Source organism: Sycon ciliatum, chromosome 1 (genome assembly GCF_964019385.1).
Source record: "Sycon ciliatum chromosome 1, ocSycCili1.1, whole genome shotgun sequence".
Classification (NCBI taxonomy): domain Eukaryota; kingdom Metazoa; phylum Porifera; class Calcarea; order Leucosolenida; family Sycettidae; genus Sycon; species Sycon ciliatum.
The window spans coordinates 74,390,465-74,408,107 of record NC_088643.1 but is presented as its reverse complement, the minus strand read 5'-3'; the positions used below and the strand labels follow the sequence as shown (position 1 = coordinate 74,408,107).

Sequence of the window (17,643 nt, the reverse complement as noted above, 5' to 3'; positions counted from 1 at the left end):
CCCACTCACATGGTGATGTCACTGTGCTCGCACTGTTCACACGGTGCTCACATTGTGCCCACACTGCGCATCTAAGTCAGAATTTGGTAAATGGCACTCCTTGCCAGCAAACCGAGGACGGAGACATTGGTGATATGTGTGACATTGGCGTGAAGCTAGGTGGCAATGTTCAGTTAGCTCTGTCTGTTTGCTTTCATGATGTTTTTCAGGCAGTGTGCATCATTTATTTATCACTCCGCAAGCCAGGAAAGCCATTCCGCTTGCAGCTGAAGCTTTCATCTGTGGTGTAAGTGTACAGATGTGTGCATGTACACTCAGCTAGAGGCAAATATCTCCTTCATTGCTCATACCCCGAGTCACACGCGCACGCACACACACACACACACACACACACACACACACACACACACACACACACACACACACACACACACACACACACATGCAGACACGCACACGTGCGCGCGCGCGCGTGCACACACACACACACACATGCAGACACGCACACACACACACACACTTTCCTTCCTGAATGTCAGACTCATTGCACAGTTCAAGGTTTTCTTCAGATTTCAAAATCCATGCCTCCTGTGAAACTGCACAGGTACCAATATTCAACTTTCTTCATTCTTTCTTCTCTCTTAATATTTCATTTGCTGTGTGCAGACCTCTGCACTGCGGTCTGTCTGGCTGTGTTTGCGGTGGTGTCATGACGGCCGTTGTCGCCAGCCAGCATTGTTACTGTTGTTCTTGCTGTTGTTTTAGGCCGGCCAACTTGCTGGATTTCCACTCCGACCGTTTGTTGATTGCCGTGGCTTATGTTGCCACGGTGCAGATTGTGTTCCTGATGTTCACTGGTCACTTGCATCTTCACATCACCACTGCTAACTCTGTTATCCAAGAAAAATGGCTTAGTGGTAAGTGCCTCCTACATATAGCTCTGTGATGTTTCTGCCTTCTACATATAGCTCTGTGATGTCTCTGCCTTCTACATATAGCTCTGTGGTACCTCTGTCCAATAGTGGTACAAACGTTGATGTTGCTCTGTGATGTCTCTGTCCAATAGGGTACAAACATTGATGTTGCTCTGTGATGTCTCTGTCCAATAGGGGTACAAACATTGATGCTGCTCTGTAATGTCTCTATCCACTAGTGGTATAAATGTGTTCATTCGCCCGCATTCAGCGGTTTCGAAACTGTGCTTTGTACTGGCGGAGCTGTGCCCGCCGGAGCAAAACGGTCCGTCAGGTCTGCCATAAGGTCAGCCCCAATGGCAGATCTAGCACCTGGGACTGTGCCCATGAATTTATGTGCACCGTCTCGAAGTCGGACCGCCAAAAATTGTACGCGCTGCGCATCATTCCAGTCATTGACCGCGGCGCAATGATTTAAGTACTCCAGGTTGCAGCGGCAGCAGCGGCTGCCAGGCAGTGTCACGTACGGATTCCGCCGGTGTTGGACGGCCGTTCCTCGGGAGGCCCGTCTTCAACAATTGATGCAAATTTCTTCAGATTGGTCAACAGGGTGGTGAGGCCGCCCGCCATGGCACGCAACTTGTGGGCCTGAGCCAGCCTGTTCAAGGCGTCCAAGGCGGATGCTCCCGCCTGTAGCGCTACAACGAGAGAGCTTGGAAGCTCCGGGCCCTACGCTATGCTTTTATGCTTTTTTGCCTAGCTCATCGTACATGTTATTAGAACTGTTATTAGAACTAATGGAAATGTTTTTTTCCGTTGATTGGCCACATCATTGTATTGCAAAAACGTTTCAATCAGTTTGAATATGAGTTAGGCAAAAGTATTTGCAGAATTTATTGCGGATTGTTATTTTTCTCTATTTCATCCACTTTTGGTTTGCTCCTTCTTTTCTTTTTATCTCCTTATACTGTAAATCAACAAATTATGGTCGATGAGAAACTTTGGCCGATGAGAAACGAAACTTTTCACCGTCATTAAACTTTGGTCGATTGGAGTTTTCAAAAAGAAATCGATCGGAATTTTTTGCTCTCACATGCATCCATTGCTCAATCATGCATCATTTGCCTCTATGACAAACTTTGGCCTGCGATTTACTTTGGCCGGTTGGTACCAAGCGGCGTTCTGGAGTCGACGGGATGTCTGTCCTGACGTTTCCTGTGACAGGCGCTGGCTCTGCCGATCACGGGCGTTCTGGAGTCGACGAGATGTCTGTCCTGACGTTTCCTGGGACCGGCGCTGACTCTGCCGATCACGGGCGTTCTGGACTCGACGGGATGTCCGTCCTGACGTTTCCTGGGACCGGCGCTGACTCTACCGATCACAGGCGTTCTGGAGTCGACGGGATCTCTCTTCCGACGTTTCCTGTGACCTGCGCTGAATCGCCCATTCACGCGTATTTTGGAGTCGACGGGATGTCTGTCCTGACGTTTCCTGGGACCGGTGCTGACACTGCCGATCACGGGCGTTCTGGAGTCGACGGGATCTCTCTTCCGACGTTTCCTGTGACCGGCGCTGAATCGCCTGTTCACGCTTATTTTGGAGACGACGGGATCTCTCTTCCAAAGTATGTTTTTGCTGACGCATCCTATCACCTATTCGGCAACTAACGTCCATTCTTATTTTATTTCCTCCTCGTCTCCCTATTTCTTTCCAAATCTCCCTCTACATTAGGGAGTCGTATACATAATACGACGAAAATTGTGGCCAGCTGTTTGTACGGGACGGTACGGGACAGATACAGGAGCCAGCAAATATTGTGGCCAGCTGTTATGTACAATCCTGTAGAGCCTTTGTAGTCACAGATACGGGACAGATACGGGATAGCTCCAGGCGTGACACAAACACACAAACAAACAAACAAAAAATACCAAATTAAAGCTGTTTGGACCCTGGCTAGCGCCAGACGTTACTGAAGTAACGTGTTCTGCATAGCTACGCGAATAAAATCTTGCTAATGACTTGCATGCCTCGGCAGAGCTCTGGCTGACGTTTGTGTTGAGTCCGACATTCTGTTCAGAAGAAAGAAGGACACGCGTCGTTAGCATTATCACTTGATGCACACACCCATACATGCACACACGGTCGCAGCACCGAATGTCATGGCCACTGGCACCAGTTTACACACCCATGCACACACGGTCGCAGCACCGAATGTCATGGCCACTGACACCAGTTTACACACCCATACATGCACACACGGTCGCAGCACCGAATGTCATGGCCACTGGCACCAGTTTACACACCCATGCACACACGGTCGCAGCACCGAATGTCATGGCCACTGACACCAGTTTACACACCCATGCACACACGGTCGCAGCACCGAATGTCATGGCCACTGACACCAGTTTACACACCCATGCACACACGGTCGCAGCACCGAATGTCATGGCCACTGGCACCAGTTTGCACACCCATACATGCACACACGGTCGCAGCACCGAATGTCATGGCCACTGGCACCAGTTTACACACCCATACATGCACACACGGTCGCAGCACCGAATGTCATGGCCACTGGCACCAGTTTACCATCCCATGAAGTGTTCCATGTGGCAGTCTGATCAGGCTGATCATGTTACACACGACTGAAGGACAAAGGCAGTCACGTCTTGGCTCAGAGTTTCCCGGAACAGGATGTGCAGGCAACAAGGACACCAGGCTAGCCTTGTCTCCTGTATATATTGGACTTGGTAGGCAGTCCAGCCCCTATATGAGGTTCGCATCCTATATAGAGTCCATGGGTCCGAAAAAAGTTTACTTTTCTTCCCATGACTATGTACTGGTCATACCATGCCCTCTCTCTCTCTCTCTCTCTCTCTCTCTCTCTCTCTCTCTCTCTCTCTCTCTCTCTCTCTCTCTCTCTCTCTCTCTCTCTCTCTCTCTCTCTCTCTCTCTCTCTCTCTCTCTCTCTCTCCTCTCCTGGCTTTCCACCCTGCTTTCCGTCACATTCTGATAGAGAATGATGGTGTCTGGTTTTCCATGATACTCACACCAGTAGCTGATGTTCTTTTTCATGCGCAGTTGTTGTGACAGTACTGTTGACGATGGTCATTGGCTTCAGCTTCTATAGTGTGTTTGCTGGAATGACTACTCAACATCAGCCGGAGGGTGCCATCATGGGCTTGGTTGTCTCCGTCTTATTGTGAGTCCATGGCTACTCTGTGTGTGTGTGTGTGTGTGTGTGTGTGTATGTGTGTGTGTGTGTGTGTGTGTGTGTGTGTGTGTGTGTGTGTGTGTGTGTGTGTGTGTGTGTGTGTGTGTGTGTGTGTGTGTGTGTGTGAGTGTGTGTGTGTGTGTGTGTGTGTGTGTGTGTGTGTGTGTGTGTGTGTGTGTGTGTGTGTGTGTGTGTGTGTGTGTGTGTGTGTGTGTGTGTGTGTGTGTGTGTGTGTGTGTGTGTGTGTGTGTGTGTGTGTGTGTGTGTGTGTGTGTGTGTGTGTGTGTGTGTGTGTGTGTGTGTGTGTGTGTGTGTGTGTGTGTGTGTGTGTGTGTGTGTGTGTGTGTGTGTGTGTGTGTGTGTGTGTGTGTGTGTGTGTGTGTGTGTGTGTGTGTGTGTGTGTGTGTGTGTGTGTGTGTGTGTGTGTGTGTGTGTGTGTGTGTGTGTGTGTGTGTGTGTGTGTGTGTGTGTGTGTGTGTGTGTGTGTGTGTGTGTGTGTGTGTGTTCTTTCATTCTCCTGGGTGGTTACCAACAGCCAGTGCATGCCGGAGTATGTGGTGTGGTGTGTGTGTGCGGAAAAAAAAGAAAAAGAAGAAAGACCAAAAAGTAGGGATTCACTGGCCAGAAAAAGCCACTTCATAGCTGTGTGGTGTAGACCAGGCTGAATAGTGGCGGTCAATTCTTCAGCCTTGCAAGCTGTTGAATGGTGCAATCCCAGCACAAGCTGCTATGGCTTCTGCTGTAGCATCGCTATCATCGCCTCCGGCGATGGGCGTCCAATGGTCCAATGGTGTGTGTGTGTGTGTGTGTGTGTGTGTGTGTGTGTGTGTGTGTGTGTGTGTGTGTGTGTGTGTGTGTGTGTGTGTGTGTGTGTGTGTGTGTGTGTGTGTGTGTGTGTGTGTGTGTGTGTGTGTGTGTGTGTGTGTGTGTGTGTGTGTGTGTGTGTGTGTGTGTGTGTGTGTGTGTGTGTGTGTGTGTGTGTGTGTGTGTGTGTGTGTGTGTGTGTGTGTGTGTGTGTGTGTGTGTGTGTGTGTGTGTGTGTGTGTGTTAGTCATAATTGCTATCGTATCAGAAAATATGTACTCGATCAGTTTTCACATCGTACTCCTCTCCCATGTAGAGAGGGGACAGCACCCTTTACGAACAGTGTGCACGAAATGACAACAAAGGCTCTAAGTACGCTTTCTGTCTTGGTGTGATTCAAATCTCTTGTAACTGTAGGAATTAGATTACTTCATGTTTTGCTTTGAGGCCAATGTTACTGGCTCTCCAATGAACAGAAATGCTATGGCAGGTAGGTGAGTTTACGCTGAAAACTTCACATTTCATTCCGAAACTGAACTTCGGTTCTACCGTTTTCAGCTGTACTCGTATGCTCCTTTTCACCCACCTTGCACCCGTGATTTTTGCAGTGTTCACACAATCGTTGTTGTTGTTGCCTACCCGTCTGCTGCAGCATCGTCTTCTACATTTTACGGATCTCCTCCTGCGTTGTATCCTCACGGGTAGGTATCTCAACCAACTGCACTTGCCACAGCCATGCTGCAAGCTTTAGAGGTTCTTTAGCGCTGATGTAATCTTTTCACTTGTTTTACATAGACTCATTAGAGGAAGGTATGTGGCGCGGGTCAACAGCCATTTTGTTTAGAATAGAGGGCGAAAGTTTGGAACGATACAAAGATTAAAATTACGAGCAAGGAGCAAGGTGCAACAAGAACGAAATCGAAATATGGCGAAATAAAACACAAGTAAACGCAATACAGCTATACAGTCCATTCATCGGAAACTATCCCGCTGGCTTTTGAAAGTCGGATTTGGGCTAAATTGAGGATCAAAAACCCACTTTAAATCTCAAAAATCTGGGTTTGGGATCTGCTTCTCCATACATTTTGCCATGGCATACCTGTCCTCATTTTGTAAAACCTGGCTGAATTTCTATTTCCCTGTTCTTGGACTTTTCTGGCTTCAAATGTGGCAAGGAGTAATTGCACGGGTCACACAATGCAGGATGTACTGTTGTTTTCACGATATCTACAACTATGTGAGAGAGACACCAAAAAGTTAGGGTGCCAGTTTCCAATGAATGGACTGTAGGTACTTACGAAGTCAGGGTCGTGCCCTAGAGCGAAACGTCGGGCATCAATGTTAAAGGGGAAGTATACCCTAAAATCAAATTTTCACCAGTTGTAGTCTTCTGGGTGCTGAGTCGAATGGTCTTGGTCCGAGGAAGCTGCGACGCTCCCTTCCTACTTGAATCCCAATCGAACTCGCGCACTTCCACCGAAACTGGGTGACTGCGCCCTACTAGATGGGGATTTGTATGCAAAATGTCACTAAAAGCGCCATTTCGTTCTTATAAAAGCACGGATGACCGCGATTGGCCCATATGTTGTAGTCTTTTGGACGCTGAGTCGACTGGTTTTGGTCCGAAAAGGCTGCGATGCAGCGTTCCTCCTTTATTCCCAATCGAACATGGTTGAACAAGCGGTCACGTGCTCCTGGGTGCCCAAATCACCTGGTCACCGCGCCAGCAGGTGACAACTTTCACACCAAGGTTCAACTCGAGTTCAACTCGAGTGACAGGACTGCACCCAAAAAAGGTCAAACAGGCTAGTAAGTTGTACCCTGCAGGCACGGTGACCAGCTGACTGGTGTACGCAGGAGCACGTGACCGCTTGTTCAACCATGTTCGATTGGGAATAAAGGAGGAACGCTGCATCGCAGCCTTTTCGGACCAAAACCAGTCGACTCAGCGTCCAAAAGACTACAACATATGGGCCAATCGCGGTCATCCGTGCTTTTATAAGAACGAAATGGCGCTTTTAGTGACATTTTGCATACAAATCCCCATCTAGTAGGGCGCAGTCACCCAGTTTCGGTGGAAGTGCGCGAGTTCGATTGGGATTCAAGTAGGAAGGGAGCGTCGCAGCTTCCTCGGACCAAGACCATTCGACTCAGCACCCAGAAGACTACAACTGGTGAAAATTTGATTTTAGGGTATACTTCCCCTTTAAGATCTCAGCTCACACAGCTACAGGGATCGATGTTGTTCGGAGTTACACTTGCAGAAGTCAAGAGAATTTGAGAAGACGACTAAGTGGAAAACACGAGGCTATAAGGGGCCTGGGTAGCTATGGCAATGAATGGATGATGAGCACGAATGTAGCTACCAGGCCAACGGATAATACGGGAAGGCGGGAACATGTGCGGGGGAGAGTGCTGGAGCAAGACAGAGTACTAGAGTATCGAGAAGCGGGAAGAGGAAAAGAGGTGTACCGTAATGTCGCGTGCATTAGCCGGGGCTTATATGCCTATAAGCCGGTGATGGAGTCAGGCTTGTACACAAGACAGGCTTATACACGAGACAGGCTTATATGACAAGCACCACTCAATGACCAGGCTTGTATGCGCAAACTGCTGACTTTTGGACGTCAAAACCAACATTTTCCAACGGGATTTTTTTTCTTTTTTTTCGCTCCCTGAACCGCGTCCCCCCTCTCCTTTCTCTCTCTCTCTCTCTCTCTCTCTCTCTCTCTCTCTCTCTCTCTCTCTCTCACACACACACACACACACACACACACACACACACACACACACACACACACAAACGAACAAGCCAACTCATCAAACACCAGCAGCTTCACAGTAGAGTTCAACTCCTTTTCAGGTCATGAGGTGTGGAGTACGATGATAAAGAACATGCTCGTACATGGTGCCGTGAGAATGAGAGGCAAGCAACAGGATGTGCACGCACAGAGTGAGACAAGTGTCAGCTATCGACACAGCTATCAAAGATACTACGGGTACCGGTACCCAGAAGGTACCGGTAGGTGATATTGTTTTGCAATTGCAGTTCAGTAGAAGTGTGCAGAAACAAAACAATTGTGTAACACTGACTTGATTAGCAAGATCAAGAAAGAAAGCAGTTCAGTATGAAACATCACTGTCCTTCTTCCTCAGAGGCACTGTCACTGCTGTCGCTGCGACTGTCATCACCACTTCCATTGACCTCGCCATCGTCACCAAGGACTACAGCGTCATGATCAAGCTCATCCACCACCTCATCACTGCCAGCATTGTCAACACGGAGTTCGGCTGTCGGCAAGGCGAACCGTTCAGCCAGTTGTTCTCGTCCGCTGGCAGCTGGACGGCCGTCCTTGAAGCATGACACATTCTCCGCCGTGGCTCCAGGCACCTGACCACAGCACTCGAACGACTTGGAGATAAGGTCAGGGGAAAGGCCTTGCCAAGCCTTCACCACAACGTCACACAGCTTCGACTTTGACATGGCACGCATGTTACCAGCAGCAGTGTATGACTTCTCTCCGGTTGCCATCCACTCGTCATACTGCTCTCGGATAGAAGTCTTGAATGGCTTATTCCAGCTGACATCCGGTGCTTGGATGAGGCCAGTGCACCCTCCTGGAATAACGGCACAGTCGATGTTCTGCTCGCGGCGGGTGGCCTTCACAGCATCACACACATGGCAGCGGTAAGAGTCCCATATGAGGAGCCTCTTCCCAAACGCAAAGGTACCCATCACCTTCTTGAGCCAGTCCGTCGTCAAGTCAGAGTTGAACCACCCATTGTCGGAGTAACTCACGACAATGTCGCGTCTGGCTTTCAGCTCCTTGTCCTCGGCCGTCTTGCCCTTTCCCTTGAAGATGATGTAGGGTAGGAGCTTCTTCCCGTCAGCTGAAGCACACAGAGCAACGGTTACATTGGCCTTGTCGTGGCCTGTTGATGCCAATGGAACAGATTGTGCTCCTACCACTTCCACTGTCCGACTGCTGGTGGAATCGAACCACACAGCAGTTTCATCCATAGCGAAGATGTTGGCCTTCGTCATGGTCGGATGTTCCGCGAAATACTTCCTCAGATACATCAGAAAATCCGTCAGTTTGGGAATCAAGTCTTCCGGAGATCGTTGGCTTTGATGGGTCTTCATTCTCATCGTCAGACGAAAACGCATAAAGAAGTTGGCACACCAACCAGCACTGGCGTTGAACTCCTCGGCGTTTCCCATCTCGGCATGGAGCTGTTTAGCCTTTGCACGGACAGACTTCCTGCTCACTCGTCGTCTCTGCTGACGTTCCCCAACAAGCCACTCGAACAAATTAGCTTCCAAATCCGTGAACTGGCTCCGCTTCCCACCAGATGTCCGGGATCGCTGCTCACCACGGCTGGTTTTGGACCTCTCCGCCACAAGAAGCTGGTTTTCTTGCCGTTTCCATCGCCGCACCATACTCTCGTCGATGCTGTGCTTTCTAGAAGCAGCAGTGACAGAAGTCGATTTTGCAGCTTTCACTACCGCCAGCTTGAATGTCGCTGAGTATTTTTTCCGAAGTCCTTTTGTTTTCGGCATTTCGACAAGCAGACTTGGTTGAGATGAGTTCTATCTACGGGTAGACTGCAACAAACACAAGTGAAAAGTTCGAGGAGCGCCGAAACAACTTCAAACAAGCAACTTGCCAAGGGACAAGACGGAAAATGCCATGGGAAAGGTAAGTTTGAAGCTTGAAGAGTGCTGCATGGCCGTCGAGCGCAGCTGGTGTTGATTTCCGCATCTTCCCACGTTTTCCGCGTGTGCAAGTGTACGGTACCATGCAAACATGAACATGTAAAAGGCGCGCTCACCAGTCTTGCGTAGTAGCCCGGCTTACGCACGCGACACGTGGCGCGTCTCGTGTACTGGCCCGGCTTATGCATGCGACAGGCTTGTACGCGAAAAGCTGTTGCAGATTTCATGCTTCTACACGAGACAGGCTTATGCACAAATCCGGCTTATGCACGCGACATTACGGTATGCAGCCATTCTTGTGTAAGTGTGTGTGTGTGTACGTGCTGATGCGGAAGAGAGGTAATTAGTGTGTGAGTGCATGCGTATACGGAATCGAGAACCTAACATTAGTGCCAGTTAAAACGTGCATCCACAATGTGTACACTAAGCTACATTGTATAAGTGGAGCACCAAGTATACAACAACAGCAATGGGGTGACATATGGTTGTATTATTTCAAACAGTTACCGTGATTTGAATGCTGGCGCGACTTGTCAGCACATTGACCTCCTGTCACCAGCTGCCATGTCATCATGATTCGAATTGCCGGTGCGTCTCTGCCAGCTTCCGAGTGATCCGCTTTCTAACTTCAGATCACGACATATGTGTATGTGTATGTGTGTATGTATGTATTTATGCGTGTGCGTGTGTGCGTCTGTCTGTCTGTCTGTGCGTGCATGTGTGTGCATGTGTGTACATGTGTGTACATGTGTGTATGTCTGTGTGTGCATGTGTGTGCATGTGTGTATGTCTGTGTGTGCATGTGTGTGTGCATGTGTGTGCATGTGTGTGCGTGTGTGTGCGTGCGTGTGCGTGCGTGCGTGTGCGTGTGTGTGCATGTATGTGCATGCGTGTGTGTGTGTGCGTGTGTGTGCATACGTCCACGTGCCTATGTTCAGACAATCCTGATTTTACAAGCAGCCCCTGCATTACTTTGCCTTGTCATACTGGCTGTGTACTTCATCATCCGCCTCGTCCAATATATTCTGGCACTGGCCAATAAGGAAGACATGGTAAGTTGATGCTAGTTTGAATTTCAGATATGCCTTGGAGCATTTGAGGACTCCCATTCATATGTATACATGTTGCCTGATGATCGTAGAAATACGTGAAACTCAGAGTTGTGACAAAGCTTCCAAACTCTCTCTTGTGTATGTATACATATATTCAGACTTCTCTTTAAAACAATGCCACGTACCACCAGTGCATTGTCGCAGTGCTGGGTACTCCTGCCAAGCCAATTATCGCCCATTGAGGCATCGACACATGGCCAATCGGCCAACTGGTGCGCTATGGCTAGACTGGCGTCGTGTATCAAGTCTGTCCTCGTTTCAGCCAGGTTCCAGACGGCTCTTCAGCCAGGTTTTCAGCCAGATTTTCACCCAGGTTTCAGACAGGGTTTCACTCACTTTTTCAGACAGGTTATCAGCCAGGTTTTTAGCCAAAAGAGAGCCCTTACCTTTCCCAGTGAGTTGACACTGTTGCATGCATACTAGTATATTATGATTGTATAATGGCTGGAGACTAAAACAAACAAACAATAAGAGAACTAAATATTGCGACAGAGCTTTCGGCCATATTTTCAATTCATTGCATTCCCAACTCATCACAACCACGCGCTCTTCAGCCGAACCATACAGACACCAGAAACAATAAGAGGACAGAGAAAGTGTTACGATCATCAGAAAAACAGTAAATGAGTAAATCTTGATCAGTATTGGTTTATATACCCGCAAAGCAAAGTGTAAATGGCTGCATCATGGCGCAAATCTAACAGCTGGCTGGAGACTAGATATACATATAACAAGTTATTGTTAATAACATAGGCAGGCATAGTGGGATGGTCTAAGACCATGATTGAGAAACAGAGGGTACCAGGTTCAAGTCCTGCTTGGAAGCGGAAGGATTTTTTTCCAGCCGTGCTGCGACCCACAGTTAATTGGGAACTCGTGGCCTGGCATGAGGGAAACATGGATGCAGTGAATGGGATTTCGGTCTTTGGCCACTTTGTGGTGGGTCTGATCTACTCACCTCCCACCGCTTAGGAGCTGCATCTGCGTCTTGATCACCAAGAGGGTGGTGGCGTTCCTGCGGATGTGGAAAACTGGGCCTTTGGCCGAGTCTCACGCGAACCGTGAATTTTTTATTTTTATTTTATTTTTTATTAATAACACTTCTTCAGTAGATCGTTTCTGAAGTCATTATACGTACTCGGTCAGTTACGAACTTAGAATAGTTAGAATAGTTGAACTTAGAATAGTTAGAATAGTTGGAATAGTTAGAATAGTTGGAATAGTTGGAACAATCAACTTCGATCAGTTACTTACACACAATCTTTGGGAAGGACTTGTTAGCTGCATGACTTGGGCGACAAAATATAATTGTAAACCTTAATTAATCTGGTGTGATATGCAAGGTGTCTAAGTACATTTGTAGACTATGTCTACGGCATTACCAGGGAAAGTGTTGCCCTTGCATTCACCAGTCCATTCTGGTGGATGTATCAGTGAGTTGATGCTGGAAAGCAGGATGTATTGCTTGGACAGTGGGTCTTGTTGCAGGTGTTAGCACATGCGTGCATACACGCTTGTGTGTACCGTAACGTACCGCAAGAGTGCCCAGTCTCGCGAGAGCGCCCCACCTTGATTTTACAGCCGGGGAAAGGTAAATTGTATGGCAGAGTGCCACTCAGTTTGTGCAGTATGAGGACCTTAGTGTACTAAGGTCACACTTAGCATGTTCTTGTGTGGAGATTGACTCCACAGCAGGCAATGTGTGTACAAGGTTGTTGTCGTATATGGTACAGACAGGACACCGCCTCCACCGCAGTACATGAAAGAACGAGTTGGTGGGGCGCTCTCGCTGCACTTCATGGTATTTGCGTATGAATGTGCATGTGTGTGTGCACGTGTATGTGTGATTGTGTGTGCGTGTGTGTGTGTGTGTGTGTGTGCACGTGTATGTGTGATTGTGTGTTTGTGTGTGTGTGTGTTTGTGCATGTGTATATAGTAAGTCATGAGTGCTTTCTGCCTGGTCTGAGCGGCTGTAAAGCAATGTCATCCGGTGTGTGCTCTTGGAACTTGACTGCAGGCCAATCTGCTAGCCCGTTACAACTTTGGCGGAAGCGTCAGACATGAGCTACCATATCTCAGAGGCCTGCTGAAGCGGTGAGTCCTACCACTGTACTGAAATAAACTATTGCACAAGCCACAAGTAACACAAGTAAGGCGTCAACTTGCAAAACCACAGGCCTGTTCAGATCGTAGTGTGCCAACAAAGTATTGTCGCACATCGCATTCTTCAAATCATTGAATGCCCCATCTTCGTCTTCTCCCCACCGCCATTTAGTTTCTTTCTTTAGTAGGCTGTACAGGGGTGTTGCAATCTCAGCAAACCGGGGGACAAGTTTCCTCTGAAAGTTTGCTGAGCCTAAAAATGAATACAGTTCATTCACATTCGCTGGTGGTTTTGCTGTTTTCAACGCTTGGATGCGTTCCGGTGCTGGGGAGATTCCCGTTGCACTCACCTGATGACCCAAATACGTTAATTTGTCGGCCATGTAGCAAAATTTTGACGGGTTTAGTTTGAAACCTTTTTCATTCAAACGCGATAGCACTTGATCCACATTCCTTTCATGTGTCTCATCATCTCTGCCAGTGCACAAAACATCGTCGATGTAATCATCACTGCCGGTTAAGTCGCAAAGTGTTTCCTCCATTACCCGTTGAAATATGGAGACTGCGCTGTGGAACCCAAATGGTAACCGCTTGTATTGATACAATCCTTGTATCGTGTTGATAGTGGTGTATTTGCGACATTCGGGAGCGACCTCCAACTAATGGGAGGCCTGCGATAGGTCGAGCTTAGTGAATTTCTCGCCCGGGCCCAATTTGTGAAGCAATTCTTCAAGTGTGGGTAGGGGATATTGCTCGCACGTTGAATGCACATTGATGGTACTGCTGTAGTCACCACAAATACGTAACCCACCACCCGGTCTCTCCACTGTGACTGTAGGGATAGCCCATTCTGAGTGCGTGACCTTTTCTATCACACCATCCCTCTCCAGCTTTTCAAGTGCCGCCATGTATTTCTCCCGTATTGACAACGGTACAGGGCGGGCCTTTCGATACAACGGGTTGTCATCAGATACGTGCAAGTGAACTTGAAAATCCTTCACCTTGCCCACCACTGATGTGTCGAACAGATCCGGGTACTTTTCAATGAATTTAGCTCCATTGCGTTCAATATGATTTACACCAAATACAGATTTCCATGGCAGGCGGAATTTCGCTAGAACATCCCTGCCAAGAAGTGAGGGGCGCGTTCCCTCTGTGACCCGGACCAAAACGGTGTCACGTTGTGTACCAATTTGTACAATCATATCCATTTCACCCAGACAAGAAATTGCATTTCCAGAATAAGCTGTGAGATTGATACTAGGTTTCTTCAATTCATTCACAATACCATTACATGGCTGAAAATCAGACTCATTGAGAACTGTAACGGTGCTACCAGTATCAATTTCCAGCTGTACGGTTGTGCCATTTACAATCACCGACTGTATATATGGCAGTTCATTACGACATTTTTTCCTGTCAGCCCCATCCACGTGTAACATTGGCACAGTTCCCACACAACTTGGAACGGACTCACCGGTTTCTGGCGCTGACTCCACATGTTTCACGTCAGCTTGCCTAGGCTTCTTTCTGCACGCCCGTTTAATGTGGCCCACAATTCCACAGTTGTGGCACTTGGCTTCCTTGAAACGGCAGTCTCCCGGCTGATGTCCCGCTCTGTCACATCGGAAACACTTCTTTCCCGCAAGAGCTGACAGTGGCTGCTTGCCTGCGTACTTGCTCTGGCCCACTGCGTGCACCTGCGCTTGTGACGGCTGCCCAAATCTCTCAGCATCTTGACACGCTGACTCCAGCCTTGTTGCGTGGGCCACGACGTCCGCGAACTTGTCAGTGTCCACTGCCTTGGAAAGCAGTTCTTTCGTAACAGCCAAAGATCTTACTCCTTTTATGAACTGATCCCGGAGCGCCCTGTCCAGCTGGTCCAAGAATTTGCAATCTACGGCAGACCTTTTCAGTCTTGTTGTATAGCCCAGCACAGTCTCACCTTCTTGCTGCACGCACTTGTGAAATGCATGAGTGGCCGCGACGGCACTCACTGCTGGCTTGTAATATTCTCGCAACAACTTTTCCACTTCCGCGTACTTCTTGTCGCTGGGTTTGTCAGGTAGACACAGGCTCTTCAGTGTTGAGTAAACTGTACTTGAAAGCTGTGAGACCAACACCGCCAGTTTCTTTTTATCTGCTGCAGTAATGGCCGCCGCATTGGCGTTGGCGGCGAGCTGACCAATGTCGTTGGCCACGAAAAAAAATTGAAGCCGCTCAGCATACTCGTCAAAATCTCCGCCCTCAAAATTCTCCAGACGTGAGACCTTTGCCATCTTTATCTTCGTCGCCAATTGTTATGTCCTCGACACTCGGCAGTCTCCCGGCTGATGTCCCGCTCTGTCACATCGGAAACACGTCATGCATGCCCAGTCTGCACGGTCAACAGGTTTGATTACCCCTTCAGTCTGCAATCTCGTCAATTCAGCCTCGACCTTGGATTTCAATGCATAGGGCACAGGTCTTGCGCTGAAACTCCTTGGGGCAGGGAAACCTTGTATTCAAAACTGCGGAACCATTTCTTCTAGCGTTGGCCAACCTCCGCAGGAGTACCTGACGAATCGAACGTGGGTAGACGATTGGACTGACCCTCGTGGAGATTGAAACTACTAGCCATCTTCGTCGCCAATTGTTGTAACTTACACTTAGTTACTGCATGCTTGTGGCACACGACAGTCACAAGCAACACGAGGAGTAATTATTGTTGGTAGTTATCATTACGAAGGTAAGCAAGAGAATGACCTGAGCATGCCCAGAGCAACCAGGTAAGGACCAGCAGCCATGATGAGAAATACCGTAGACATGCACGAATGGAGAAGATTGTACGAAGCGAAAGGAGATAAGATCGTACGAAGAGGCAGCGAGAGAGCAGCATGCAGCGACGGCAATACGAAGTGAATGCAGTCTATAACAGTGCCAACACGAGTCCAAATGTTGTAAACAAAAGTAAGACTTCACGGTTCACGGCAGACTCGGACCGAGGTTTGTTTTTCGCATCCGCAGGAACGCCGCCACCCTTTAACAGTCTACATGTACAGTATTTATCAACAATACAAGCATAATCAAGAAAGTTAAAGTACGTTCATTCCTTGATCCGAATCCACTCTATTCACTTCAAAAATTGCAGTGCTCCTGTAGCATAACTCAGTCGGCAGGAAACAGGAAACAGGCCTCGAGCACAACAAGTAAGCGAAGACGAATTCACAAACAACCATTGTTCTTGTCATCAGTGACAGCACTGTTCCCCGCCTTTTTCTCCCAGAGAACCTTTTGCAAACTGGCTGCTACTGCTGCATGCCACTGCTTTGCTTGACATTTGCTTTATTTCTGTTTGTCTGCTGCTTTGGACGTGCTCACCGTAGGCAATTTGCGGAGAAGAAGTTACGTGAGCAGGAGCGGGAAATGGCCAAGGAGAAAGGATCCCTGAAGCAGTCGGCATTCCAGGGCGTGTGGGAAAAAGTTGTTTTCGCGGTGAAGGACAACTTCCCCACCCTTGCCGTAGGAGACAGTAAGTTAACCCTGCTTTAGTATGCTTGAAAGGTAAAGGTAGCTAAGCCCATAATAAATTCTGGCCAGTGGGGGGGGGGGGGGGGGGGGGGGGGGCGAGGGAGCAGATAAGGAAATACGAGAATCATGTTCTATTTTTTATTATGTAAAGATCCTGCATTTTGTTGTCCATAGTCTTATCGTTGCAAAAGTATTGTAGCAACGCAGGAAACGGAGAAAATGAGCCCGTTCCTATTTTGTGTCCATGTTTTGTCTGTTTGTAACTATGACTTGGTATGGCGTGTGTTGTGACTCGCACCGTCCACCATAGCAAGCACTGCTTGTTTAGGAGAGGAAAGAGAAAGAGGTCAGAACCTGAAGTGAACGACGTTGTTTGCTTCAGAGGTGCCATGACGTGTTTGCGGCCACTCCTGTCATGCCCAAATCCGTTCGAATCGAAAAGCGTTTACCCAGCAGGTAACATCGAAAGTGGCGCAAGGCCCATACTACACATAGTAGTTCCCCTTTAGTAGATGCATAGCGTCGTTCTGCACTACTGATCAATCCACTGGCAAATGTCTTTGCCACACTGCGACAAGACAGCGCCCAAGCCGTTACCGCTCGCATCCACATCGAGGATAAAAAAACGGTGCATCACTGCCAACTGGGGGTAAGCCAATATTGGAGTGTCTGTGAACTTCTGTTTCAGGGCCATAACAACAGCCTCACATTCGTCTGTCCAAACAAATCGACGCCCTTACCGTGTCAATGCTGACAAAGGTTTGCAAATAGCCGAGAAGTCCGTTATGAACCTTCGATAATATCCGCAAAAGCTAACTTAGCACTAGTAACAAAGTCCTCGTACCACTCTCATCTCGTGCTAGCACGAAGCTTCCTGGATGCCCAGGCTTGAGACCAGTCTCAGAAACGTTCAAATGGGTACCATCCGCACTGCAAAAACCCATGCCTCTGTCAGGCGATTCTAGGTCACTTTGCCGATAACCTAGTTCGTAAAACAAGTAAAAAAAAGGACCGAGGACTTGCAAGTTACGCTATAATTTCCACTAACGCCACCAGTTACTTGACAATCAGCTCATGCAATAACATTGCACGACACTGACCGACAGTACTGACGTTCTACAACTAACTGCCAATCAGCTCTAACGTTAGCACGTCTTGGATGCGCACTCCATCAGCCTTCCAACTTGGAAGATTCTAAGTTATAGGAACAACTTAGGAGGGGAAGGTGTTATTTATTTCTAAAATTAGCCTTTTTTTATAGTAGA

At 48.3% G+C, this 17,643-nt stretch overlaps 1 protein-coding gene across 2 annotated transcripts in view; it reads left to right on the top strand.

Moving 5' to 3' along the window:
• LOC135805409 (uncharacterized) overlaps window positions 1-17,643 on the top strand; it is a 72,530-nt gene that overhangs the window by 39,726 nt on the left and 15,161 nt on the right. For both annotated transcript variants that reach the window (XM_065319438.1, XM_065319437.1), the window contains exons 9-15: window positions 210-286; window positions 766-917; window positions 3,999-4,119; window positions 5,588-5,636; window positions 10,591-10,704; window positions 12,783-12,859; window positions 16,234-16,379. In XM_065319438.1, coding sequence (XP_065175510.1) covers window positions 210-286; window positions 766-917; window positions 3,999-4,119; window positions 5,588-5,636; window positions 10,591-10,704; window positions 12,783-12,859; window positions 16,234-16,379 — 736 coding nt within the window. The remainder of the gene's footprint in view (window positions 1-209; window positions 287-765; window positions 918-3,998; window positions 4,120-5,587; window positions 5,637-10,590; window positions 10,705-12,782; window positions 12,860-16,233; window positions 16,380-17,643) is intronic.